At 40.1% G+C, this 27,429-nt stretch overlaps 1 protein-coding gene across 3 annotated transcripts in view; it reads right to left on the reverse strand.

Annotated features, from left to right (window-relative positions):
* Positions 1–26,312, reverse strand: part of LOC143882356 (Peptidase C78, ubiquitin fold modifier-specific peptidase 1/ 2) — a 38,234-nt gene extending 11,922 nt beyond the window's left edge. For 2 of the 3 annotated variants that reach the window (XM_077385903.1, XM_077385911.1), the window contains exons 1-6: positions 26,066–26,312; positions 25,738–25,831; positions 24,178–25,103; positions 23,885–23,999; positions 3,576–3,671; positions 3,370–3,495 (exon numbers count right to left, since the gene is read on the reverse strand). In XM_077385903.1, coding sequence (XP_077242018.1) covers positions 3,412–3,495; positions 3,576–3,671; positions 23,885–23,999; positions 24,178–25,103; positions 25,738–25,831; positions 26,066–26,121 — 1,371 coding nt within the window. In that variant the 5' untranslated portion in view covers positions 26,122–26,312 and the 3' untranslated portion in view covers positions 3,370–3,411. Of the gene's footprint in view, positions 1–3,369; positions 3,496–3,575; positions 3,672–23,884; positions 24,000–24,177; positions 25,104–25,737; positions 25,832–26,065 lie in introns of those variants that run through there. The other variant, XM_077385918.1, reaches the window with a different exon arrangement.
* Between the last annotated feature and the right edge of the window lie 1,117 nt (positions 26,313–27,429).

Genomic DNA, 27,429 nt, shown 5'->3' on the forward strand with positions numbered 1-27,429 from the left:
GAAGTAAGAAGGATAAGGTGGTGCCGGCTTGTAATCCCAATTGAGAGAAGATAAAGGGGAAGAGGAGAGAGGAAAAGATAACCATTCAAAAAAAAAAAAAAAGGAGAGAGGAAAAGATAACAGAAAGAAAGTCAAGAGTTTAGGAGTAGAAACTGAACTATATGAAGCATCGGACTTCAGAAAAGGCATCACATCCACACAAGAGAGAAAAAAATGTCAAATATTTATTCATTTCATCATTGCATAGCATCAAATAAAAGTGCCATGAGGCTACATAAATATATATAAGAAAAGAAAGAGAATTAGAAAGTTATAACTCTAAACAAAAACGTAATACCTTTTCGACTAAAATACCCTATAATGACTTAAAGACTCTCCTCGTCTAAAATTTTCATAATAAATCTATGGGGCCTATTTAAAATACTCATAACTCAAACAACTCAAGAGATTTTGATGAAAAACGACTCTAGCACCCCACCATGACTTTAAAAGACTTAAAAAAACACTTTAAAAACACTTAAATTTTAAATATGGGTTGTATGATGGTCCCTATCATATTCTCCCGTTGTAAAAAAAACTCAACCCCATCAAATAATGATTGGCATGAAGGGTAGGAGTCTGTTGGCTCTGATCCTTGCATAGTTTGCAAATAGGAGACTAAGTATTTCCAACGCACAAGAAGTTTTGGGCAATTATGTTGTTGGTTTGAAGTAATCTGATCACAAGGTCCGCCTTCAATGTACTCCGTATACCGAAACAACTTGGGAAGAAAAATCCTGATTTTTTCATTTTCATTAGATTTGTAGACTCTTGCGCATGTGTTCCTGATTAAGTAGTAAAAATTCATTAGGGATCAAAACACACCGATCGGTGACTTTGTTGTCGTGATTTGAAGCTCCTACTGACTGTCAAACCATTCACCTCTTCTAGGCGAGTTGAATAAGCAATAATGTTTATTGCCCTCTTGATCCTCATAATGTTCATGGGTCATCATCTGACATAACTAATTCTGAAGCATGATGGTTACTTTCTTAATTCTTAAGTAACGTAAGTGAGCCAGATACTGCAGAAATTATCGTTGAATATCAAGTACAGCCCTCGTCTTTTGCTTCAAATTGAGCACTTTTCGTGCTATCAATCATCACATACAAGCCTTGATCTGGATGGTTGAAGTAACTTAGTCTCTTGTTATCACACAAGCTTTAGCTTTCTTGGCTTTCACCTCCAGAATCATTCTAGGTTGTAGTATTTTACACTACTGAAAAAAAGTCTTTGCAACGAACTTTTTCAAAATGATTACTCATATCAATTCAACGAATGAGAGATGGTTTTCCCTTTATGCGTTATTTCTGCTTCCATATTAAACACCAATCTAAGGCAAGCCCCCTAAATTATGATGTCATAAATAAGAATCCAATTCTTCTAGCTCTACTCTATCAAGACATTCTTGTTTAGTAATTCCATAAAATCTTGATGTCTCTAATGCTCATAGAGTATTGATTAAGATCATAGGCTCTGGTCTTCCTGTCATAATCCCGATAATCTGATAAGGCATTCGAACAGGGGCTCCATAATGAGATAGCATGGTTTGAGAAATCCAAAAACAATGCGGGTTTCCTTACTTCATGGATCATCAATGACACCTCCATGATCAAAACCATAGTCTTTGACCTTATGTCAGACATCATTCAATGGATCTTTTCCATTCTAGATGTGACCGTTATTGTTAACTGGAGAATGGGAATAGTAGCTTGGGCTGTCATGCATTTTGTCTTTATTAATGGCCTTATTCAAGCCAAGCAAGCCAAAGGATTCTCAGGTGATTTTTCTGCCACTCATCAAGAACTTGTCTCTCCCACCTCTGAATCTACCCACGAAGAACAAATAATCGAGAAAGCTAAGCCGATGATGAGGAGCAGGATTGAGACTATTAAGTACTGGATTAATCAAGGGTTATCTCTTAGCAGGATTGAGACTATTAAGTGCGGGATTAGTCAAGGGTTATCACTTTGCTTATGGAACATTACCCATGCCATTGCCTTGTGCTACACCACCACCATTTTGGTAGATAATAATCAAGCCACCTTCGAGAACGAAACAAGGTCATATCAGATTTTCTCGCTCGGTCCCTTCGATCATAGAGCTATGCATGCTAATCCCCACAATAGTCTTCACAATCTGCATAGTAACACACTAACACCTCATTCCCAACACTTGATCAGAGGACTGACATTGACGCAGATATGCTGGAAAATTCAAACTAGGAAAGAATTGAATGCATAATGGAGTTTGAAAAGGTCAGTTTCAATTTCACATTGAGGCAAGAAATGTTTATACTAAATAATTTCAGTTTATCAATTGAGCTGGATTGAAGGTAGCACTGGTCGGACCCAGTGGAGCAGCGAAAACATCCGCTTTGGCTCATTCGCTAAGGTTTTATCATCCTCGCAAAGGAAGAATTACGGTAGATGGGAAGTACATAAAAGAATTTAACCTGAGATTATTGAGAACCCAAGTAGGGATGGTGCAGTTTTAATGCTAGATGAAGCTACAACTGCAGTTGATGCAGTGCCTGAAGGAGGAGTAATGATTGCTTTAGGATCAACAACGAAGTCTGTTCCATTATTGTCTAAAAGCATCCACATTACAGTTGCACGTAAGCTTTCCACTGTAATGAATTCAGATAAAATTGTGGTGAAGGATAAAGGAGAGGTTGTCAAAAATGGGTCATCATTCAACCAAGGTTTTAAATGTCATTTTTGGTGTCGGTTTCGGCCACCACCGTCGGTGGAAATGTCGGCCGAAATCATGTAAAATTTTGACAAAATTTCGGTTTTTGTTTTTTAAATTTCCACTGAAATGTATAAAATTTCAGTGGAAATTTCTGCCATTTCGGTGGAAATCTTTTAACATTTCTGTAGAAATTTTGTAAATAAGGGTGAAAAACAAAATTTCGGCAGAAATTTCGAGGAAATCATGTAAAAATCCGATTCAATGTAATTTCAGTTTCGGTCCAAACCGAAACCGAAATATTTCGGCTGAAATTACGGATTTCGGCTGAAATTCAAAACTATGCATTCAACCTTAACTGCAGCAACTGAGGGAGTTTATGAAAGATTGTTCCATCTCCAGTACATAAGAGAGCTAAGTGATAGATAATTATGTTAAGGTTCTTCCATTATGTAAAAATTGACTGGAAGTTAAAACTTGTAAATGATAGGTTGTCTATATATGTCACCTAGGCACTAAACATTATGCTAGGGAATTCTGTAACTTTCCCTAAAATGAATAAAAGAGCAGACAATGGAGACAATGACAATTATTTCCAACCATGACATAGAACTGAATATAAACAAAAAGCCATATTACCTTACACAATTGCATGGGTTCATTGATTGAAATTCCAATCTCCTACGCTTCTAAGAAGATGCTATCTATGGTCTTAAGCTGCTCCATCTCCTCTCCATGGGCAATCCCAGGATCAACATAACATAACTAAAGACCAGAAACAACATATAAATAACTAATTGTCGAATTAAAGTACACTGAAGGAAACAAAATATGAGAAGTTTAACCTGGTACTGAGGCTTCTTCAGTGTGTGCACCCCTCGTTTTATAAGTTTCTGCCATCCAGAATTCTCTCTAAGATATCTTTCCAAAGCTTCGGTTCTCTGAAAGTTCAGACAAAAGAGACCATGTTATGCCATACATGAAACAAAAAATCTTTTTTAGTGATATAAGCAAAATAAAAGATTGAGTGAATACATGAAATAATCAGGTAAATAAGATGCTTTGTGGGTGTTAGATGCTTTGTGGGTGTCACACACACATTAGCGAGGGGAAGACGACACTCTCTCTCATTTTTCTCTATTCTCTTCTTCTATCTTCCACGCAACATGGTATCAGAGCCCTAGGGTTTTGATACCCTAGGGACCACCACTTGGGAGCCTCTACCACCACCTACGGTCCTTGCTGCATTAGCGCAACCCTCCCTGTAAACCCTCACCCATCAGCGCCTTGTGCATTAGCGCAACCCTCCGCACTCCTCTATCTTACGCATTAGCGTAACTCTCCCATTCACATCCCCTCCCACTTCCGCATCAGTGCATCCCTCTCATTGCATCAGCGCATCCCTCTTGAAGACACCCTTCTACCATTACCGTACACCCTCCTCCCCACCCTCCATTATAGCACAACCCCAAAACCCATCTTCAACTAGCGCACACCCCCAAAACCCATTTTCAACTTGCGCACATCCCCAAATCCCATTCTCCATCCATTCTCCATTCCCAAATCCCAAACCCTAACCCACTCTTCCATTTCTAAAAAAATCCATCCCCAAATCCCATTCTCCATGCCCAAATCCCAAACCCTAACCCACTCCATCCATTCCCATTCCCATTCCTTCAACCCTAACCCTAACATTCTTTTTCAGCCCTAACTCTAACCTACATCTCTCACCATTGCCATAAACACTCTAAAACTCTAAAAATCAGTTCCTAAATCATATCCCTATTGCTGTAAATCTCCAAAGCCCTATCCTTTGATTGCTTTTACATCTACAACTCGCTCTTTAATGAACTAAATTCTCTCTTCTATCATTTTCCTCGTTGTTTTGCGACTAAAATCCAGTATGGTGATCTCCTTCCTCATTGTTTTTCGTGGTTCTATGTTACGGAACCGCGTCATGGTGAGTGGGCTCAAGTGCTGATCGCCCTTCTCCTCTATTCGTTTGCTTTTCTTTGTTGTCGTTTGTTGCATTTCGTTTTCTTTTACCTTGTTGGTTGGTGTCATCATGACGACTCCACCTTCTGCTCCCTCTTCTAGTTCTTCAGTGGAGGCTCCTTTCCCACAGATGACCTCCATCAAGCTTAATGGGTCAAATTACCCTCCTTGGTGTATGGTTGTTGAGACCTATCTACTTGCGCATGGTAAGGTTGATTTTATTGAACGTGACCGCCATTCTGCCGATATAAATTATCCTATGCTAAGTGGCGCCAGGATGATGTGCTGATCAAGACTCTTCTGTGATATAGTCGAGGATTGAAATTTCGGTTTCAGTTTCGGTTTCAACATCTACCGAATCTGAAATTTAAAACCGAAATTTCGGTCATTTCGGCCGAAATTTTTAAATTTCAGTCCCTACCAAAATCCGAAATTTCGCATTACGGCCAAAATTTAAAACCATGGATATAGTATGGAACCACAAGTGACAGGAACGATGATGGATCTTAAGTCATCAAAGGACATCTGGCAGTATGCTGGGACCTTGTATTTTAGGGTTAATAATCTCACATGTATTTGTGACGCTTATTCTGAGTGGATGGGCCTCCAGCGTGGGGACAAGTCTGTGGCAGACTTCTACAGTCTGTATGTCGCCCTATGTCAACAACTTGATTTATATATGCCCCTTACAGTGGATCATGTCGTCCTTGCCAAGCGTCAAGAGGACTTACGAGTTGTCAAATTCCTTGATGCATTGGGCCCTGACTTTCTACCGATTCGACGGCCGATTGTTCGCTCGGTGTCCCTACTCTCTCACACTAAGGTCTTCTCCCAAATACAGCGCTCCATGAGGGTTGTTGGGACCAGCGAGGCTAGCATTGATGGTTTAGCTCTTGCCACTTATGTTGGGGTGATCATTCTGGCGGTGGTAGAGATCGGTTTGGCCGGGGTCGTGGGCGTCACGGCCGTGGCGGTGGTCGTGATTTAGAGGGAGGCCGTGTCACAGGTGGACAAGGGCCTCATTATTGTACCCATTGTCATATTGAGGGCCATACTATTGATTTCTACTATGAACTATACTTATTCTAACATTCCCCCTCAAGCTGGAATGTATAAATTATACATTCCTAGCTTTTTACAGATATCACTCAACTTTGCTTTACTTAATGGCTTTGTGAACATATCAGCCAACTGATCTGTAGACCGAGTAAAGACAGAACAAATTTCTCCTTTCTGAATCCTCTGACGAATGAAGTGACAATCGACTTCGATGTGTTTGGTGCATTCATGAAAGACCGGATTTGTTGCAATGTAGATAGCAACCTTGTTATCACAATGCAACTGTGAAGGAGATGTAGATACGACCCCGATCTCAGATAAAAGCGATCTCAACCAGATAATCTCTGTACTCGTGTGTGCCATCGCTCTATATTCTGCCTCAGCACTAGACTTGGCAATGACGTCCTGCTTTTTTGCTCTTCCACGATACAAGGTTACCTCCTACAAAGGTACAGTACCCGGTAGTTGATCTCTTATCTGCAGGAGACCCAGCCCAATCAGCATCAGAGAATCCTTCAATTCGCATATGACCATGTCTCTTGAATAATAGACCTTTTCCAGGTGCACCCTTTAGGTATTTAAGAATCTGTATTACTGCATTCCAATGTGAGGTACGTGGGGATCTCATGTATTGACTAACCACTCCTACAGCATAAGATATATCTGGGCGAGTGATTGTAAGGTATATGAGTTTACCTACCAGTCTTCTATGCCTGCCCGGGTTTTCCAACAGATCCCCTTCCTCTGCAATTAGCTTTACATTGGGATCCATAGGTGCAGATAGAGGTTTTACCCCAAGGTTTTCTGTTTCTTCTAGTGAGTCCAACACATATTTCCTCTGTGATAGAGATATCCCATGATAGGAATATGCCACCTCTATCCCAAGAAAGTATCTAAGACGGCCCAAGTCCTTTGTAGCAACCTCTTTTTGTAAGTAAGTCTTCAGCCTCTGTATTCCCACTGAGTTACTACCTGTAATGATGATGTCGTCAATATACACAATCAACAGAATGCACCCTGCAGAAGACTGATGACTGAACATTGAATGGTCTGCTGCACATTGTCTAAGCCCAAAGCGCATGACGGCCTCACTGAATCTACCAAACCATGCCCGTGGAGATTGTTTCAAGCCATACGTGATTTCTTAAGGCGGCAACCAAAGGAGGACATCTCCCCCTAAGCAGCATACCCTAGAGGCTGCTCCATATAAACTTCCTCATGGAGGTCGCCATGTAAGAAGGCATTCTTGACGTCTAACTGATGTAGTGCCCAACCATTATTAACTGCCATGGAGAGTATAACTCGCACTAAAGGAATCTTCACAACTGGTGAGAATGTCTCATGGTAGTCAACCCCAAAGGTTTGAGTATAACCCTTAGCAACCAGACGGGCCTTCAACCTTTCAACCGTCCCATCAGGTAAATACTTGATGGAGAACACCCAACGACAGCCTACTAATCGAGCACCAGCAGGAAGAGGAACAAGATCCCATGTCTGGTTCGAACGGAGTGCACCCATTTCTAGATCCGTAGCAGCGCGCCAGCCAGGATGTTAGAGAGCCTCCTGTAATGACTGTGGTAACACAACAGAAGACAAGGATGACACAAAGGCTTGGAAAGAAAGAGTCAGACGATCATAAGAAACAAAGTGAGAGATAGGATGTGCTGTAGAATGGGAACGAGTGCGAGATGCAATAGGAGAGTCGGAAGTAATGACAGAGGAGGGTAAAGAAGATACCTGAGTAGGCAAGTCAGGGACCTCGACAGATGAAGGCGATGGTTCGAGTGAAGGAGGTGGAGGTCCATCTTTCTGCAAACGTCGCCGATAGTGTTTGGTAACTGGTGGTGGAGCCACTGGTATGGAAGGTGATGGCAGCATAACATCCATAGTGGGAGGCTGTGACTTGTGAGTATATCGGAACCGAGTCAGGAATCGAAGGAAGAGATAATGGTGCCTCAGGTTCCAAGGGACTTGTAATAGGAGCAGATGAAGGGCTAAAAAATGCCTCAGATTCAAAAAAGTTAACATCAGCTGACACAAACCATCGACGTAGTCGAGGACTATAGCAACGGTAGCCTTTTTGAGTTCTAGAGTAACCCAAAAAGACACACCGTTCTGACCTATGATCGAGTTTGTCCCGACAAGGACATAGATGATGGACGAAGCAAACACACCCAAAGACCCGAGGTGTGAGAGGGAACGGATCCTGCTGAGGATATAAGACCTGAAAGGGAGAGGATCCACGAAGTACAGAAGATGGAAGGAGATTCGCAAGAAAACATGATGTTAAGACTGCTTCCCCCCAAAATGACTTAGGAACTCACATCTGAAACATGATGGTTCGAGTAACTTCAAGTAAATACCTTAGTTTCCTTTCAGCGACACCATTCTGCTGTGACGTGTAGGCACAGGAGGATTGGTGAAGAATTCCATTAGATGAAAGATAATCCTGAAACTCATGCGTGGAAGAGAAAATTTTCCGAGCATTATCAGTACGAAGACATTTAATATTGCAATTAAACTGATTCTTTATTTCATGGAAATTCTGAAAAGCAGTGAAGACCTGAGAGCGGTATTTCAACAAATACACCAATGTCAGACGCGAATAGTCATCAATAAAAACTATGAAATACTTAAATCCATTATTGGACGCGACCCTAGAGGGTCCCCATACATCTGAATGAACTAAAAGAAAAGGACTATCAACTTGACTAATGACTCGGGAAGGAAAGGACACTCGGTGGTGCTTCTCGAGTTCACAAGACTCGCACTGGCACGAAGAGACAGAAGTAGGAACAAAGGAAGTCTGTTGAAGTCGCTGAAGAGAAGGGTGACCAAGACGGCAGTGCCATTGATAGGCGTCAACAGAGCTATGCAAAACGGTAGGAGAAGAGCTACAGTCAATGAGATAAAGTCCATCCACCAAACAACCCGATCCAATCGTCTTCCCAGTCAAAAGATCCTAAAACAAATAATAAGAGGGATAAAATGAGATAGAACACTGAAGATTTTTCGTTAATTGACTGACAGAAAGTAAACTAAACGGAGATTTAGGGACACATAGTACAGATGATAATGAAATAGTAGGCGAAGGGCATATTATACCAATACCAGTATTTGGGGGAAGTGGACCCATCAGCGAGGGTAATGGTCTGAGAGCCAGTGGAAAAAGAGCGAAAAGAAGATAGCTGAGATGAGTTACCAGTCATATGATTGGAGGCTCCCGAGTCAATAATCTAGGACCCGGAGCTAGAGAGTAAGCTCGTGGGTGAACTACCTGGCTGAGCAAACCCGGCAGTGGGCTGGGAAGCACTCTGTCGAAAGCGTTGCAGCTCCTCATAATCTGCCCTCGTAAAGCTGAAGGACTCATTAACTGAAGTAGAACCGGGGGCAGAAGTCACGGTGTCAGAAAAGCCAGTAGCGGTAAGATGAGCTGATCAACGTGGGCAAATCTTTGGATGAAGCGTATAGCACGTCTCAATCTGGTGGCCATCACCATGGCAGTGGGTACAATAAGGACAGCCACATCCACCACCAACACGGCCACCACCACGAGCTCTGGAAAAGGAGCCACCTCCTCTCGGTGGCCTGGAACCACCAATACCATTAGAAGCTACGACAGCCGAACTATCAAAGGAGAGGCTGGATGGTGACTCACCAAGGCACAGCTGCGCACGAGAATAGGCCTCACGTAACGATGAAATAGTGCCGGAGCCAAGAATCTGATAATGAAGGTGCGTAAACGCAGGACCCAGGCTCTCAGGATAATGCACCACTCGAATTTGTTCTAGCTGTCGACGGAGAACATTCACATCAGAAGTGAGAGGCAAAAAATGTCAAGTTGCTGACATAACGAGAAAAACTACCCATAGTGAGTCTCAAGGGACATGTCACCATGTCGCAGACGCATCCACTAGGAATAAGTGGCACAGATACAGGTGAGTTCTCAACCCCAGAATAGGTGACAGCAGTGTGATCCCAGATCTCCTTGGCAGTCGGGAGGAGTATCATAGTGGATGAAATGGCAGGAGTCATGCTCTGCCAGAGTAGACATTTGGTCACCGCAAGGGGGGATCTCCGGGTGTGACCTACTTGGGAAACTCTAACGGAAGGGGCAATTGTGTTTGTGGGTATGGAATAGAGGGATTGAAAGATGAATATCTAGACCTTATTAACGCCGGATACTCAGTTCTAGATGCCCTTCAAGCGCTGAAATTGCAGAAGGATGGCTGCAGAAAAAGTCTTATACTTATCGGAAAAGGAAAAATATTAAAGCATCGGCCCAAACCTCGCCGCGGCGTAACCATGGGTACGATAGGGTTGACCAGGGCCACACCACTCCAATAGGCAATTGGAGAACAACTGATAGATGGTATGAAGAAAATAGAAGGACAATCCACCCACTGCGAACAGGTCGTGATTGGCGCTGCTATGAGGTGGATATTTCAATTTTGGTCAACGACGTTATTGCCGGAAGTGCAACATGAGCAAAAATTTAGGACCCCTGGAAAGGGTGTTCCTCTGGACCCTAGCAGGGAGGAGGGAGCCCGAAGTGACGGAATCTATAGCAGATTTCCTATAATTCATATCAACTCAGCTGAGACAGTGGAGCGTAAGGTAGTTTTAAGGAGATGTCTAGTGGGTTGTATGAAAGGCAACTCTTGGAACCTTGATGTGGTCTGGAAATGGGCCAAAAAATCCTGGGAGATTCCAGATCTCCCGAAACCTTTTAAGATCAGCCTAGTGGAGGTCTTATTCTCCTTCGACTCAAAAGCCCAAGCATCTCGGGTGTTATGCCATGGAGAAGACGCTTTTGGGGGTCATGTCTCTTCCCTCCAAACATTGAAACCAGCTCTCAATACAAGAACAAAGACTATATGGATTAGATTTTACGATATTCCTCTACATGCATGGACATCTCCATCTCTTGAAGCTATGGGCAAATACCTTGGTCAGGTCCTATAAGTTAAATTATCTGGGGACCATGACCACTGCTTAGCCTTTGCATCTATAAAAGTCCTCACCACAAACTGGAAAAATTTGCCACCATCTTTTAGCTTGAAGAATGTAATGATCGCCATTCAACTTCCCCCTTTAAACCTTAAGATTTAGGCCATTGGATCGTTAGATCATACTTTCGAGGGTGGAGATCATCTATCCACCTTTGATCAACCCTCGATCTTGAATTTTAGTCCTTTTTCCATTGATTAACTTAGATCCATTGATCTTAGAATCAATGGCCATTGAAAGGTTCTAACATAATTCTCTAAGTGAGGGAAGGATGGAAAACATTTCATAAAAATTAATTTTCACGGAAAAATTCACTTAAAGTATGGAAAACAAAAGGCTATAATTAAGAGGAAGAGGCCCATGTTTTCCCTTTTATGGGGAAACGTGCGTACACTCCTAAATGGAGTGTGGGCCCACTTCCAATTTGTTTAAAAACCTAAAAATAAGTTATACTCTGTGATTCGTTGAAATATGATAAAAAAATCTAAAGTATATTGAGATATTATTGGGAATATTTATTGACCAATCAAAAAGGAGTGAATGGGAGATAAAATAGGAAGTTCCCGAATAGTGTGGTCATTTGCACAATCACCACTGATGGGAGAATCGTGCGCACAGCTCAAATTTTGAATTGTGCGCATTTTTTTGGTCTTTCCTATTGTTGAAAATTAAATCCCAGCTAATTAGATACATTACCTTATTGATAAGATAAAAAAAGGTTGGATCTTGTGGCAACTTCCAATATCTCTCGTCATTTATTGAGCAACCCATCCAATGAAACAAAAAAAAAAGAATAGCAACAACAAAAATATACGTATTCCTTTCCCCCACTCACGCCCAGTTTAGAGAGAGAGAGAGAGAGAGAGAGAGAGAGAGAGAGAGAGAGAGAGAGAGAGAGAGAGAGAGAGAGAAGTTCCATTGAATGATTGGCTTGAGATTTAGGAGAAGACTCAACCCCTTTATTTTCTTTCTTCATTAAACAAGTACACTATATATCCCTGTCATTTATCATTATCAAACCAAAAAAATCCATGTATGAGTGTGTGCTTGTGTGTTACTTCTTCAAATCAGATCTATATAGATAGGCTGTGGAAAGGAGATTCTAAATAATTTTCGATTTTGTATATAGAGTAAAAAAAAGGGGAAATTTTAAATAGCTTTAGATTTCTACAGTGGTGAGTGTTTAAAAAAAATGAAATTCTTATGGTTTTTTTATTTTCAATAGTGTGTGTAGAGTATCAAAAATAAAATCTTATATAGTCTTCTTATCTCCAACAGTTGTATGCATGCAGGCTTGCAAATATATATATATATATATATATATATATATATATATATTTTTAATGTAATTCTATTCCAACAGTAGTTTGTGTATTAGGGTTACAAAAGAACGAAATTTTAACATGATTTTCAATTCCATCAGTGTATATGTGCATAAGGTCAAGGAATGATTTATAGTGTATTTTATATCTCTTCAGTAGTATGCCTATAAGGATACATCAATACTTTTCGTAAATATTTTTATTTAATCTCAATAGAAACATGCACATAGGGTTAAGCCAATAGATTTTTTTAATTCCATCAGTGATATACACATAAGTCAATAAATAATTTTTATGTATTCCCTATCTCATTAGTGATGTACGCATAGCCAATAAATGATTTTTATATACTCCCTAACTGATCAGTGATATACGCATAAGCCACTACAGGATTTTTATGTATTCTCTATCAAATCAGTGACATGCGTGTAAGCCAATAAATGATTTTTGTATATTCCCTATTTCATCAGTGACATGCGTGTAAACCATTAAATGATTTTCTTTCATTTCTTATTCCATTGTGGTATGCGCATGTGGGTTAGATGATCTGTATGTATTTCTTAGCTCATCAGTACTATGCCCGTAAGACTTTAAAGTGTTATGCGCAAAGGACTTTTAAGTTAATTTTGATGTGGGTATGCGAAGGACCCTTAAAAATGATTTCATCACTTGTGCGTGTTGCCTATTCCAAAAGCGAAATTCTTATTAAACCCCTTAACGATTTTTATGTGTTTATATGTGTGTTCTATGCCTCAAAACTAGGCAGCAGCTCCTAGTGTTCTGTGTGTATTGGTGCCCCAAAACAGGGCAGCAGTTAGTAGTGTAGGTGTGTGGGTGTTTGGAAAATTTAGATTTAATTAAACTCACACTGTTACACTCTATTATTTGACTTCAGGACTGCTTTACTCTACTCCTTAACAGAGACCGTTATGTTCTTCCACGTTCGTAAGTTTAAAAGGCAGGTGATAGCTAGACCTCGTTAGTATGGTATTTCAATTAATTCAATAGTGATAAAGACTTGTGTGTGTTGTTAGATGATATTTACTTCTCGTTAAGTTCTTTTAAATTGTTCAACCATATGTCATTTAGAATTTTAATTGCTTCTTAAGATGTGAACCCAATAACCACCCCTATTTAAGCATATGAAAAGATTAAGCAGACAAAAGAAAGAAATACATGAAAGAAGAAATGAAGATGAAAATGGGGAAGGGTGATGGGAGGCCGTAGAGCCATCCTCGGATAATTAAGTAAATATACAATTTGGGAGGGTCGTGCAACTCCCTCGTTGATGTCGGAATCTTATGAAGGCTATAAGTCTCTAGGCGGTATGATGTATCCAAAAACGCCTCCGCGGAATGGACCGTGTGGACAAAGACAACAAGCTAATGGGAGCTGGAGTGTCTTGGGTTAAATGATATGTTAATAATGATCAACCAGAAATGGATTAAATAAGTTTCAGATTTCTTTATGATGGTATAGTAGATTTTATTCCGTTCTTATGGTTTTATATTCCTTGATTGATTCTTGTGCCTTATGGATTTACTATTTCCAGCATGTCTACTCAGCATTTATTTCTATTATTTATCTTGGTTTGTTAATTCTAGCATATACACATTTGTTTAAATCTATTGTCCTAATTAGTAACTAATACTGGTACCGTCTCTATCACAAACTACTGTGTAACCCAATTTTTCCCCCCCAGGTATGGAGAATGTGGAAGAGGGAGCGTTCGTAAATGAGGAAACCTGAGTCCAAAGAGTGGGTGAAAAAATAAATAGTGAAGAAGAGGGAGACGACGATATCCGTCAACTTCCCTGGAATTTTTTTCTTTTGCTAGTGGAGTTTCATATGTTTGTTTTGAGACTTTGAGTTTATGTTGGGTTTCAGACTACTTATGATTTTTTTGATTAATCGTTGTTAAGACTATTTCTATTTCGAATAATATTGTAGATGACAAGTTCATGTTGCTAAGTCTTTTCTTTTTTAAAAATAAAAAAATAAAATGGTGATTTTGTCAGGTTGAGTTGCTCGTAGCGACCCATCAGATTGGGTCGTTACAGTTGTGGTATCAGAGCCGCCAGGTTCAGTCAGTGAGAACCCTGGTGTGCGAGTCTTGGTTATGTCTAGGAAATTTATTAATTGGGCAGCACATAACAAATTTAAGAGCCATATACCTTCATAGTGCACTAAAATCTCCCTCAAATAAAAACACAACCCTCCTAAGGATCAAATATATATATATATATATATATATATATATATATATATATATATATATGTGTGTGTGTGTGTGTGTGTGTGTGTGTATAAAGTCTTCCAATCTACTTAATTGCTATGAGTTAAAATTTATGGACCTACTCTTTGGTATTTTCAACTAACATTGAGTTTGTTCATCTTGCAGATGCAACCATCCCGAACATATCATAGGAGGGGAAACCCTAGTACCGCTGAGGACCAGAGTGAAGAGGGTCGGGGTCAGGACCCATTGCAAATGATTGCAGAGCTTCTGAGAGGCTAGGCTCAGGCTCAAGCAGCTAACCAAGCTGCCAATCAAACAGCTTTGCAGACCATCGCAGCAAATTTGGCAGCTCGACAGGAGCCCAGGGTTCGGGATGAGGCCTCGCAGATCCATAGACAGTTCAAGAATTTCCATCCCCCTGAGTTTGATGGGTCAGGTGATCCAATGGAGGCAGAGCGCTGGTTGGTAGCAGTAGAGAGGATCTTCGCTGTCCTGTAGTGTACTGATGCTCAGAGGGTTAGACTTGCCCCCTTTTTAGTGCAGGGAGCGGCAGGCATATGGTGGCAGACTATGGAGCAGGCTTACCTTGCTATCAGAGGAGAGACCTGGGTTCAGCTCAAGGCTTCTTTCAACGAGCCGTACTTTCCAGCACATTTTAAGGATCGGCTAGCAGGGCAGTTCGCAAACTTGAAGCAGGGCAGCATGACCGTGGCTCAATATGGGGCCAAATTCAGAGAGCTATCTCGCTATGCGCCTGGGTATGCCGCTATAGAAAGGGATAAGGTCAGAAAATTTATTGACAGTCTTCGCCCTCCCATCATGGCGAGTATCGTTAATCTTGGAGTGCGCGCCTTAGTAGAGACCTGTGAGAAGGCCAAGGTGGCAGATGAGACAGAGAGGATCTTGCAGACAGCCAGGTCTCAGCCTTCAGCTCCCAGAAATCAGGGACCCCGACGAAAAAGCCCAAAACTGAAGGAGGATCAAACCAGACAAAGGTGTTGTGTCCTCATTGTGGGAAGTCGCACGCAGGGCAATGTTGGAGAACTATGAGTGTGTGTTATACCTGTGGGGATCCTAGCCACAGGTGGAAGGATTGTCCTAAGGAGGCTCAGTATGCTCAGCCTCGCCCTCTACTACCACAGCAGCAGGCTCAGCCTCGCCCCCCTCCACAGCAGCAGGTTCAATGGAAAGGGAATCAGGGCTGTTTTCAGAATCAGACGAAGAGTACTCCTCCAGCCCCGCCAACAGAGTCTTTGCTCTCACTCATCAGGACGCAGCGGCTTCTGACGCCATCATTGAAGGTCAGCTCCTTATTAATGGCATATCAGCTGATATATTGATTGATTCTGGTTCCACTCTCTTTTATATCTCATACCTTTGTGAAGGAATTAGGTTTAAAACATGTACCCTTATTTTACCCCTTAAGGGTGGTGACACCAGTAGGAGATGTGGTCCTTGCTAAAGTTGTTTGTAAAGGTTGTGTGATCAAAGTTGGAGATAGGGAACTTCTGGGAGACCTTGTAAGACATGAATGACTTCAAGGTCATCCTAGGAATGGACTGGCTGGCCTCATACCATGTCAACATTGACTGTTTCCACAAGGTGGTCAGATTCTGCATTCCTGGGGAGGATGAATTTGTATTTGAGGGTGTGAAGCGCCCTCGGAGGATCAGACTGAGAGCGGCAGTTAAGGCTTAGAAGCTGATCAGCAAAGGGTGTGTGTGTTACTTGGCTTATGTGAAGAAGGACGACGACAGCCAGGGACCCTCAACAGCCAACATCCCTGTGGTGAATGAGTTTCTGGATGTTTTTCCAGAAGACCTATCTGAGGTACCTCCTCACAGAGAGGTTGACTTCTCGATTGATATTGAGCCGGGGACCAGGACGATTTCCAAAGCACCGTATAGGATGGCCCCTGCCGAGTTGAAGGAACTCAAGGAACAGTTGTCCGAGTTAATGGAGAAGGGATTCATCAGGCGCAGTTCTTCGCCATGGGTGCACCTGTATTGTTTGTTAAGAAGAAGGATGGTAGCCTCAGACTATGTATCGATTATCGGCAGCTGAACAAAGTGACTATTAAAAATCGTTATCCTCTGCTTAGGATTAACGATCTCTTCGATCAGCTGCAAGGAGCTTGCCATTTTTCAAAAATTGATCTCATATCAGGGTATCATCAACTGCGAGTCAGGGATGAGGACATTCCTAAGATAGCATTCAGGACCCGTTATGGCCATTTTGAGTTTGTAGTCATGCCGTTTGGGTTGACAAATGCCCCAACGATATTCATGGATGTAATGAACAGAATCTTCAAGCCCTTCCTGGATCTGTTTGTTGTGGTGTTTATCGATGATATCCTCATCTATTCGAAGTCCAGGGAGGATCATGCAAATCATCTGAGGCAAGCACTTGAGACATTAAGGCAGAATCAGTTGTTTGCCAAGTTTTCCAAGTGCGAGTTCTGGTTGGAGAGCGTGACATTCTTAGGTCATGTGGTCTCTAAGGATGGTATCTCAGTCGACCCTATAAACGTAGAGGCAGTTACATTGTGGAAACAACCTACCAGTGCAACTGAGATCAGGAGCTTCTTAGGATTGGCTGGTTATTACCGGAAATTCGTAGAAGGATTTTCTACATTGGCTGGTCCATTGACGAAACTGACTAGAAAGAACGCAAAATTCGTCTGGACGGAAGTATGTGAGCGTAGCTTCCAAGAGTTGAAGAAGGAACTCACTTCTGCACATGTACTAATACTTCCTTCGGAAGGAGGGGAATTTGTGAGTTATAGTGACGCTTCTAAAAAAGGGCTGGGATGTGTACTTACGAAAGCTGGCAAGGTGATCGCTTATGGATCTCGACAGTTAAAAAGGCATGAGGTGAACTACCCCACCCATGACTTAGAGTTGGCAGCTGTAGTTTTTGCACTCAGGATCTGGCGCCACTACCTTTATGGAGTGAAATTTGAGGTCTTCAATGATCACAAGAGCCTCACGGATTATGACTTTACACTGAGCTACCATCCGGGGAAAGCCAATGTTGTGGCTGATGCTCTCAGCCGGCAAGGTCGGGCTAGACTTGCCTCTTTGATGTTGGAAGAGTGGAAACTTCTTGAGCAGTTTCGAGACTTGACCCTTGGTACTTGCAGAGTGGGGAAAGGTCAATTTTGGCAAACCTTCGAATTCAATCAGATTTCTTGGAGTCAATTAAAGCGGCCCACGCTGATGGTGCGGAGATTGTGAAGCTGAAAAGTGAAGTAGATTCCAGACCAGATTTTACAGTTGGGACAGATGGTTGTTTGTATTTTAAGGACATGACTTGTGTACCAGCGAAAGAGGGACTCAAGAATAACATCTTGGACGAGGCTAACAAATCTCGCTACACCATTCACCCGGGTAGCACCAAGATGTATCGGGATCTGAAGAGGAATTTATGGTGGAATGAAATGAAGAGGGAAGTGGCTGACTATGTCTCCAAGTGTCTGACGTGCCAGACAGTAAAAATTGAAGATCAGAAACCTGGAGGCACTCTTAATCCTTTGGACATCCCTGAGTGGAAGTGGGATAGTATATCTATGGATTTCATCATGGGTTTGCCTAGGTCAAAGCACGGATTTGATAGTATCTGGGTGATTGTAGACCGTCTCACTAAGTCAGCCCACTTCATTGCCGTGAAGAAGACTTGGTCCTTGAACAAGTTGTCAGAAATCTATGTTGAGCAGATTATCAAATTGCATGGTGTGCCTGCATCTATCGTCTCAAACAGAGATACCAGGTTCACTTCGGGTTTTTGGCGTAGTCTACATGAGGCTTTGGGATCAAAACTGAATTAAAGCACTGCCTACCATCCTCAGACCGATGGTCAAACGGAGAGGGTAAATCAGATTTTAGAAGAGCTTTTGAGGGATTGTATCCTTGATTTTGGGGGAGATTGGGAGCGACACTTACCTCTTTATGAGTTCGCTTATAATAACTGTTATCAGCAGAGCATCCAGATGGCTCCTTTTGAAGCCCTTTATGGTCGTGTCTGTAGATCCCCGTTGTGTTGGGTGGAAGTTGGTGAGAGGCAGTTGCTTGGACCGGAGTTAGTGCAAGAGACTGCTGAGATGGTAGCCTTGATCAGAGAAAGATTAAATACAGCTCAAAGTAGGCAGAAGAGTTACGCCGACCAGCGATGTCGTGAGCTCGAGTTTACCGTGGGTGATATGCTATTTGTTAAGATCTCGCATTTCAAGGCAGTCATGCGATTCGGTAGGAAAGGAAAGTTAAGCCCTCGTTATATCAGGCCCTATCGCATTACTAGGCGGATCAGAGCTCGAGCTTATGAGCTGTTGTTGCCTCCAAATCTTGATCGGATGCATAACGTATTCCATGTGTCCACGCTTCGCCTTTATCACCCTGATCCGTCCTATATACTGGAGGAGGATGAGGTGGAGCTCTGAGAGGATTGGTCCTTCTCGGAAGGACCGGTGCGTATTCTTGAGCGCAAAGAAAGGGTCCTGAGGAATAGAAGGATTCCGCTTGTCAAAGTACTTTAGCGTCACCATGGCGTCGAGGAGGCTACTTGGGAGCGAGAATCCGATGTTCAAAAAAATTTTCCAAAGTTATGTGGAGGTACGCCCTTGGTTATTTAGTAATATCGTTTGTGTTTACAATCATTGCTAGATATTACCATACCAAAATTTGTTGTGTAACCCTTGAAGTAAATTTTTTTTTGTTTTTTGAATTAAGAGAGGAATTTCGGGGACGAAATTCTTTTAAGGGGGTAGAATGTAATGATCGCTATTCAACTTCTCCCTTGAAACCTTAAGATTTAGGCCATTGGATAGTTAGATCATACTTTCGAGGGTGGAGATCATAGATCCACCTTTGATTAACCCTCGATCTTAAATTTTAGCCCTTTTTTCCATTGATTAACTTAGATCCATTGATCTTAGAATCAATGGCTATTGAAAGGTTCAAACATAATTCTCTAAGTGACGGAAGGATAGAAAACTTTTCATAAAAATTAATTTTCATGGAAAAATTCACTTAAAGTATGGAAAACAAAAGGCTATAATTAAGAGGAAGAGGCCCACATTTTCCCTTTTATGGGGAAACATGCGTACACTCCTAAATGGAGTGTGGGCCCACTTCCAATTTGTTTAAAAACCTAAAAATAAGTTATACTCTCTGATTCGTTGGAATATGATCAAAAAATCTAAAGTAAAATAGGAAGTTCCCTAATAGTGTGGTCATTTGCACGATCTCCAGATTCTCCACTGATGGGAGAATCGTGCGCACAACTCAAATTTTGAATTGTGCGCATTTTTTTGGTCTTTCCTATTGTTGAAAATTAAATCCCAACTAATTAGCTACATTACCTTATTGATAAGACCAAAAAAGATTGGATCTTTGGCAACTTTCAATATCTCTCGTCATTTATTGGGCAACCCATCCAAAGAAGCAAAAAAAAAAGAAAAAAGAATAGTAACAACAAAAATATACGTATTCCTTTCCCCCACCAGTTTTGAGAGAGAGAGAGAGAGAGAGAGAGAGAGAGAGAGAGAGAGAAGGGGAAGAGAAGTTCCATTGAATGATTGGCTTGAGATTTAGGAGAAGACTCAACCTCTTTGTTTTCTTTCTTCATTAAACAAGTAAGTACCCAATCTATCCCTGTCATTTATCAAACCCAAAAATCCATGTATGAGTGTGTGCTTGTGTGTTACTTCTTCAAATCAGATCTATACAGATAGGCTGTGGAAAGGAGATTCTAAATAATTTTGGATTTTGTACATAGAGCAATAAAAAAAGGGGAAATTTTAAATAGCTTTAGATTTCTACAGTGGTGAGTGTTTAAAAAAAATGAGATTCTTATGGTTTTTTTATTTTCAACAGTGTGTGTAGAGTATCAAAAATAAAATCTTATATAGTCTTCTTATCTCCAACAGTTGTATGTATGCAGGCTTGCAAATATATATATATTTTTATTGTAATTCTATTCCAACAGTAGTTTGTGTATTAAGGTTACAAAAGAATGAAATTTTAACATGGTATTTGATTCCATCAGTGTATATGTGCATAAGGTCAAGGAATGATTTATAGTGTATTTTATATCTCTTCAGTAGTATGCCTATAAGAATACATCAATACTTTTCGTAAATATTTTTATTTAATCTCAATAGAAACATGCACATAGGGTTAAGCCAATAGATTATTTTAATTCCATCAGTGATATACACATAAGTCAATAAATAATTTTTATGTATTCCCTATCTCATTAGTGATGTACGCATAGCCAATAAATGATTTTTATATACTCCCTAACTTATCAGTGATATACGCATAAGCCACTAAAGGATTTTTATGTATTCTCTATCTCATCAGTGACATGTGTGTAAGCCAATAAATGATTTTTGTGTATTCCCTATTTCATCAGTGACATGCGTGTAAACCAAGGAAGCAAGATTCGTTCCCTGGACTGGGGAATCCCGATTCCCCGGAACGCGGATCAGATTCGGGAATCGAATCGAGTCCCTGAAAATTGGGAATCGTGGCTCGGATTCGTCGAAACCCCGATTCCCAATTTATGGGAACCCCGATTCCCACTTTAGGGGAACCCCGATTCCCAATTTTGTGAACCATGATCCACAGGCGATTCCCAGGCGAATCCCCGACGAATCCCCGGCGATTCCCAACTCCACGGCGACTCCCGACGAATCCCCAGCGAATCCCCGACGAATCCCCGACAACTCTCCGGCGAACCCACAATTCCCGCTCCCAACCATCCCCGGAGCCTTCGATTCCCGCTTTCGAATCCCGAATCCCGCTTTCGATTCCCACCCTGGTAACCTTGGTGTAAACCCTTAAATGATTTTCTTTCATTTCTTATTCCATTGTGGTATGCGCATGTGGGTTAGATGATTTGTATGTATTTCTTAGCTCATCAGTACTATGCTCGTAAGACTTTAAAGTGTTATGCGCAAAGGACTTTTAAGTTAATTTTGATGTGGGTATGCGAAGGACCCTTAAAAATGATTTCATCACTTGTGCGTGTTGCCTATTCCAACAGCGAAATTCTTATTAAACCCCTTAACGATTTTCTATGTGTTTATATGTGTGTTCTATGCCTCAAAACTAGGTAGCAGCTCCTAGTGTTCTGTGTGTATTGGTGCCCCAAAACAGGGCAGCAGTTAGTAGTATAGGTGTGTGGGTGTTTGGAAAATTTAGATTTAATTAAACTCACATTGTTACACTCTATTATTTGACTTCAGGACTGTTTTAATCTACTCCCTAACAGAGACCGTTGTGTTCTTCCACGTTCGTAAGTTTAAAAGGCAGGCGATAGCTAGACCTCGTTAGTATGGTATTTCAATTAATTCAATAGTGGTAAAGACTTGTGTGTGTTGTTAGATGTTATTTACTTCTCGTTAAATTCTTTTAAATTGTACAACCATATGTCATCTAGAATTTTAATTGCTTATTAAGATATGAACCCAATAACCACCCATATTTAAGCATATGAAAAGATTAAGCAGTCAAAAGAAAGAAATACATAAAAGAAGAAATAAAGATGAAAATGGGGAAGGGTGATGGGAGGCCGTAGAGTCATCCTCGGATAATTAAGAAAAGATAAGTAAATAAATATACAACTTGGGAGGATCGCGCAACTCCCTCGTTGATGTCGGAATCCTATGAAGACTATAAGTCTCTAGGTGATATGATCTATCGAAAAACGTCTCCACGGAATGGACCGTGTGGGCAAAGACAACAAGCTAATGGGAGCTGAAGTGTCTTGGGTTAAAAGATATGTCAATAATGATCAACCAGAGATGGATTAAATAAGTTTCAAATTTCTTTATGATGATATAGTAGATTTTATTTCGTTCTTATGGTTTTAATATTCCTTAATTGATTCTTGTGCCTTATGGATTTACTATTTCCAGCATGTCTACTCAGCATTTATTTCTATTATTTATCTTGGTTTGTTAATTCTAGCATATACAGTTATACACATTTGTTTAAATCTATTGTCTTAATTGGTAACTAATACTGGTACCGTCTCTATCACAAACTACTGTGTAATTTTTTCCCTGGAGAATGTGGAAGAGGCAGTATTCGTAAATGAGGAAACCTGAGTCCAAGGAGTGGGTCGAAAAAAATAAATAGTGAAGAAGAGGGAGATGACGATATCCGTCAACTTCCCTCGAATTTATTTCTTTTGCTAGTGGAGTTTCATATGCTTGTTTTAAGACTTTGAGTTTATGTTAGGTTTCATACTACCTATGATTTTTTTTAATTAATCGTTGTTAAGACTATTTCTATTTCGAATAATACTGTAGATGATAAGTTCATGTTGCTAAGTCTTTTCTTTTCAAAAATAAAAAATAAAATGGTGATTTTGTCAGGTTGAGTTGCTCGTAGCGACCCGCCAGATTGGGTCGTTACAAAGATAGAAGGAAAAAGCTATTTAGTGGATGTTAAGGTTGTGCCTGAGGACAATGGCATTAATGAAGAACATTTCTAGGATATTAATTTCACTATGTGCAACGAAAGCATTCAAGGCGATGAAGGCCAACGGTATTCCGGTGAACTGCAACCGAAGGAAAAAAATTTCCACAAAGAGGAAGGAAAAGGAAAAGCAGTTCTCTCGAACGGTCAGGAAAAAGAAATTTGACCGTTGACATAGGCCAAATTCAAATTTGAACCAATTCAATTTCAACCCCTTAGCTATGACTAAGTTATCTAAGTTGAAGAGAGATAGAAAATATAAAATAATATATATATATATATATATATATATATATATATATATATATATATATATATATATATATTTGTGTGTGTGTAAACACGAAAGAAATTCTTCTTTTCACAATTCCATTCCACTGTAACCAAGCGTTATGTGTCCAACAAAGTCGAGAAGGAAGGTGTGAGGAATGTGTTTCAACTCCAAGAGCATTTTACCTTGAAGTGTATGACACAAGGAATTGGAGTTGCATTATTCCTGATGGCATATGCCAACTGCGGCTTTTAAAATGATGTTAATTAGCTTTTAAAAGGATGTCAATTACCACTTCCTTGATTATTGAGAATCACTGATGTCCAAGTGATCAAATGTTTACAGCATTCAAATGCTCCACTTTTCTTCTAGTAGGTAAAAAATAAAGATCTTCAGTTCCCAAAGCAATGTGTTTCATCTAAAGCAACAACTAGTAGGAAATTAGGAATGTGACTCTTTAGTAGCATTCAAAAGGCTTTTCCTGGTGATAATATATGAAACACTCTTTTATTTCAAAATATCTTTTCCGCAACTTCCAATAAGAATTAGCATTTTGTTGGGATTACAAAATATCAAGCCAACAAAAAATAGTGGACAATCTTCGTTGAGAATATGGTGTCAAGATTAAAATACACAAGATCCACTCAAACCAAGTCCATGTTCTATCGAACATTGGACTTGCCAATACATAAATTATTTCCAATCATCAAATGCAAATCTAACATAAGAAGCAAATGTATCATGTTCAAACTAAAAGACACAAATAATCACGTACCTGACTAGGATCTAAAATTAAAAGGGAGTATCGTTCTGCAATTCCGTCTGGTCTCTTCTGGATTTGAATCCCGACAATAGTTCTTGAATGACCGTCATGCTGGAAGTACAAAGGCCTGTTTATTGGCACCTCCATGAAATTATAACCATATAAAAAAAAAAGGCATTGTCCCACCCTCTTAGTAAAAACATGTATATAGCATAACTTAGGCTCTATAGTTTATCACAGTTCACCATTTTATTGTAATTGATGTGATATTAGATCTGACCCAAATGGGATGAATCACTACTCACGTTTTCTCACTGACAATAACATGTTGTGAATCACCAGATCTGTTAAAGCCTCTGTCGCCAAAATAATCCCACACCCATTCAACAAGTAATTGATGACGATTGACTTTCTTTGCAATAACTTTACTTAATGTATCATGACCTTTCATGGGATGATTGCTCTTGAGAAAGGAATTAGTCAAATACTCCTCACTCTGCATAGTTAAATGCCTAGGTTTTTCATGCTTCATGGGATCCACAGGGAAAATACCATGATTTGCACTGATCAGAAATTTGTCCATTGGCCCATTAACCTGTTTTAATTTTCTTTTGCCTCTAATATTTCGTCCCATTGCTTGTGCCCTTGGATGTGTGTCAATTGATTTACAACCAAAATCTGCGATCCTTGCCCGAAGCCCAAAAGAGCGAAAGAGTGCCGCACATTCAGTAGTTCCAATCCATTTTGTTGAGCCATAAATTTTATGATTAAATGAATTTGAGCCAAACGTATCAAAACCCATTTCCCAAGCAATCTCAAGCCATCTCTGGAGTGAAGAGATATCTGGAATGAATCCTGAACCGCTGAACATAACTTCCCTCACTTCTTGTCTTTGCATTAACAAATGAGAGCTTAGCATTTGAATATTACGCCATCCACAACCCCACCCGGAGTCTTCGGATTCAATACTCTGAAAGTGATCAACATGACAGGAAATGATACTCCTTGAATTTTCATTCTCCAATTCCAAGCACTTCTTCAACAAGGCCATCAGGCCACCTTCAACTTTATAGTAAATACTCCTAATTTGCATAGCGATTAAACAACTGATTTTTTCTTGATCATTTCGTTCTCCACAATCAGTAGAGTTGCTATTAAACCATGAGGTACTAGTTTCCAGAGCCCCTTCAGCAAAACATTGTGATGACTCACCATAATACACTCCTTTATCCTGCAAATAGGTAAAAATGTAACCACATTTAATAAATCTGCATGCAGATCTTAACAATAAATTGCAAATAATGATTGGAAAGTGTGCTTTCAAATAAGTCTGGAGCAACTGATGGTTGGTAAAATGGAAAGACTATGCACGTCAGTGGTACATGTACCATTTTTACTGTTACTGGCCCCGGAGATATGCAGACCCATCCCTAAAATTATGCAGAAATTAACACGGAAAAAAAGACGGCAGGATAAGGTAATTTCTCTTCCATTAAAGTTACTTCTAAATAGCATATAGAAGAAAGTGAGGAAAAGCCAAGTCGAGATTGACACCATAAAAAACCCTAACAAATAAAATCAGAAAATACAACGAAATATACACCATGTCCAATGCTGAATTTAGCATCACAATCTCACTATAGTAATCGCGGAAATTGTCACCTAAAATGTGGCGAGCGCTATCCAGTTAAAAAAAAAACCCAAATATATGGATTTTTTCAACTACAAAATTCAAATGGATTACAGCCGCAAATCCTTCAGTTTCTATAAAATTACAACAGATTTCATCAGTCACACACGTCTACCAATTGATATATACTTGTGAATGGAATCCACTGATTTAAAAGATGTGAAAAACACCATACAGCAACTCTAAGAGGGCTTGGAGCCAATGCGATACATTGCGCTAGTTCCATGTCCTTCGCTAGTTCATCCTCCACAAGGTGATTGTTTGCATGCCTGTCCATGTTTCTCCGGTGTCAAATGCCAAATCCGAAGAGAAAAAAAAATCAATTACTCAATATTCTAGAATATTTTAAAGTTGAGAAAACTTCGATAAAGTAATAGCAATAATCAAAGTTCTGAAATCTTGAATCTATAAGCAGTCAATTCCTCTCAATGACGGAAATATAGATTGATGTCATGTAAAAATTTAAACAACATCAGAAAAATATGCTAGAAAAGAGACCATACAATTCAAGCTCCAGTAAAGGGATGGATAGATGACAGAAAGGACAAGGTGAAGACATGTATATCTCTGAAATTTTCTTGTGCTCCAATAATCAGAGAAATATCATTTTACTAGAGAAATACCAAGGAGCTCTGAGAAACCCTAGAATTTGAAATGCCCGCTTTCAGTTTTTACGGGCAAAGGAGGGAAGACGTTAAGAAGGAAATAGAGATAGGATTTTTTCTGGGCGATTAAATTCGCAACCCTTGTAGGATTATTCACTCCCATCTAATCTACTTCTACTATTCTACTATAATAAGCTGGATGGAAAAGTTGAGAATTTTTCGATTTTTTTTAAAATTCTATGAGAATTACACATCACTTTTTTTTGACTTTTTTTAACAAATGCACCCATTCAACTCACATATTTTCAATCCTACCCCCTCGTTTATGCTTTTAACAAAGGCACCCATTAAAGCCATATAATTTCAATTTTACGCCCCTCCTTTATGGTTTTTTAATAAAAAATCTATAGGGTGATCTTAACCATCCGATTTAAGAGGAATTATGGAAACATCTATAGATTGGAGGGCTAGGATCAGCCTACGGAAATGATTTTTGGGGCACAACCTATTTATGTTGTGTTCCACCACATGGACGGCTTGGATCAACCTATGACGTGGTCCGTACAGTTCTTTGCCGGCCCGTGCATCGCACGCACCCATTAAAGCCACATAATTTCAATCTTACCCCCCTCTTTTATGGTTTTTTAATAAAAAATCTATAGGGTGATCTTAACCATCCGATTTAAGGGGAATTATGGAAACCTCTATAGATTGGACGGCTAGGATCAGCCTATGGAAATGATTTTTGGGGCACAACCTATTTATGTTGTGTTCCATCACATGGACGGTTTGGATCAACCTATGACGTGGTTCGTACAGTTCTTTGCCAGCCTGTACATCGCACGGGGTTTTTTACTAGTCTAATACAATAAGGGGATGAAAAGAGGAGAGTTTTTTCGATTTTTTTGAAAATTACGTGAGAATTACACCTCACATTTTTTAACTTTTTTGAACAAATGCACCCATTCAACTCATATAATTTCAATCCTACCCCCTCCCTTTATGCTTTTAACAAAGGCACCCATTGAATCATATAATTGCAATCCTACCCCTCCTTTATGCTTTTAACAAAGGCACCCATTAAAGCCGTATAACTTCGATCTTACCCCCCTCCTTTATGGTTTTTTAATTAAAAAATTATAGGGTGATCTTAACCATCCGATTTAAGATAAGAGGAATTATGGAAACATCTATAGATTGGAGGGCTAGGAACAGCCTATGGAAATGATTTTTGGGGCACAACTTATGTATGTTGTGTTCCA

Source organism: Tasmannia lanceolata, unplaced genomic scaffold, assembly GCF_043159265.1.
Source record: "Tasmannia lanceolata isolate RefF3 unplaced genomic scaffold, GAP_Taslan_0.1 ptg000002l, whole genome shotgun sequence".
NCBI classification, from domain to species: Eukaryota; Viridiplantae; Streptophyta; class Magnoliopsida; order Canellales; family Winteraceae; genus Tasmannia; species Tasmannia lanceolata.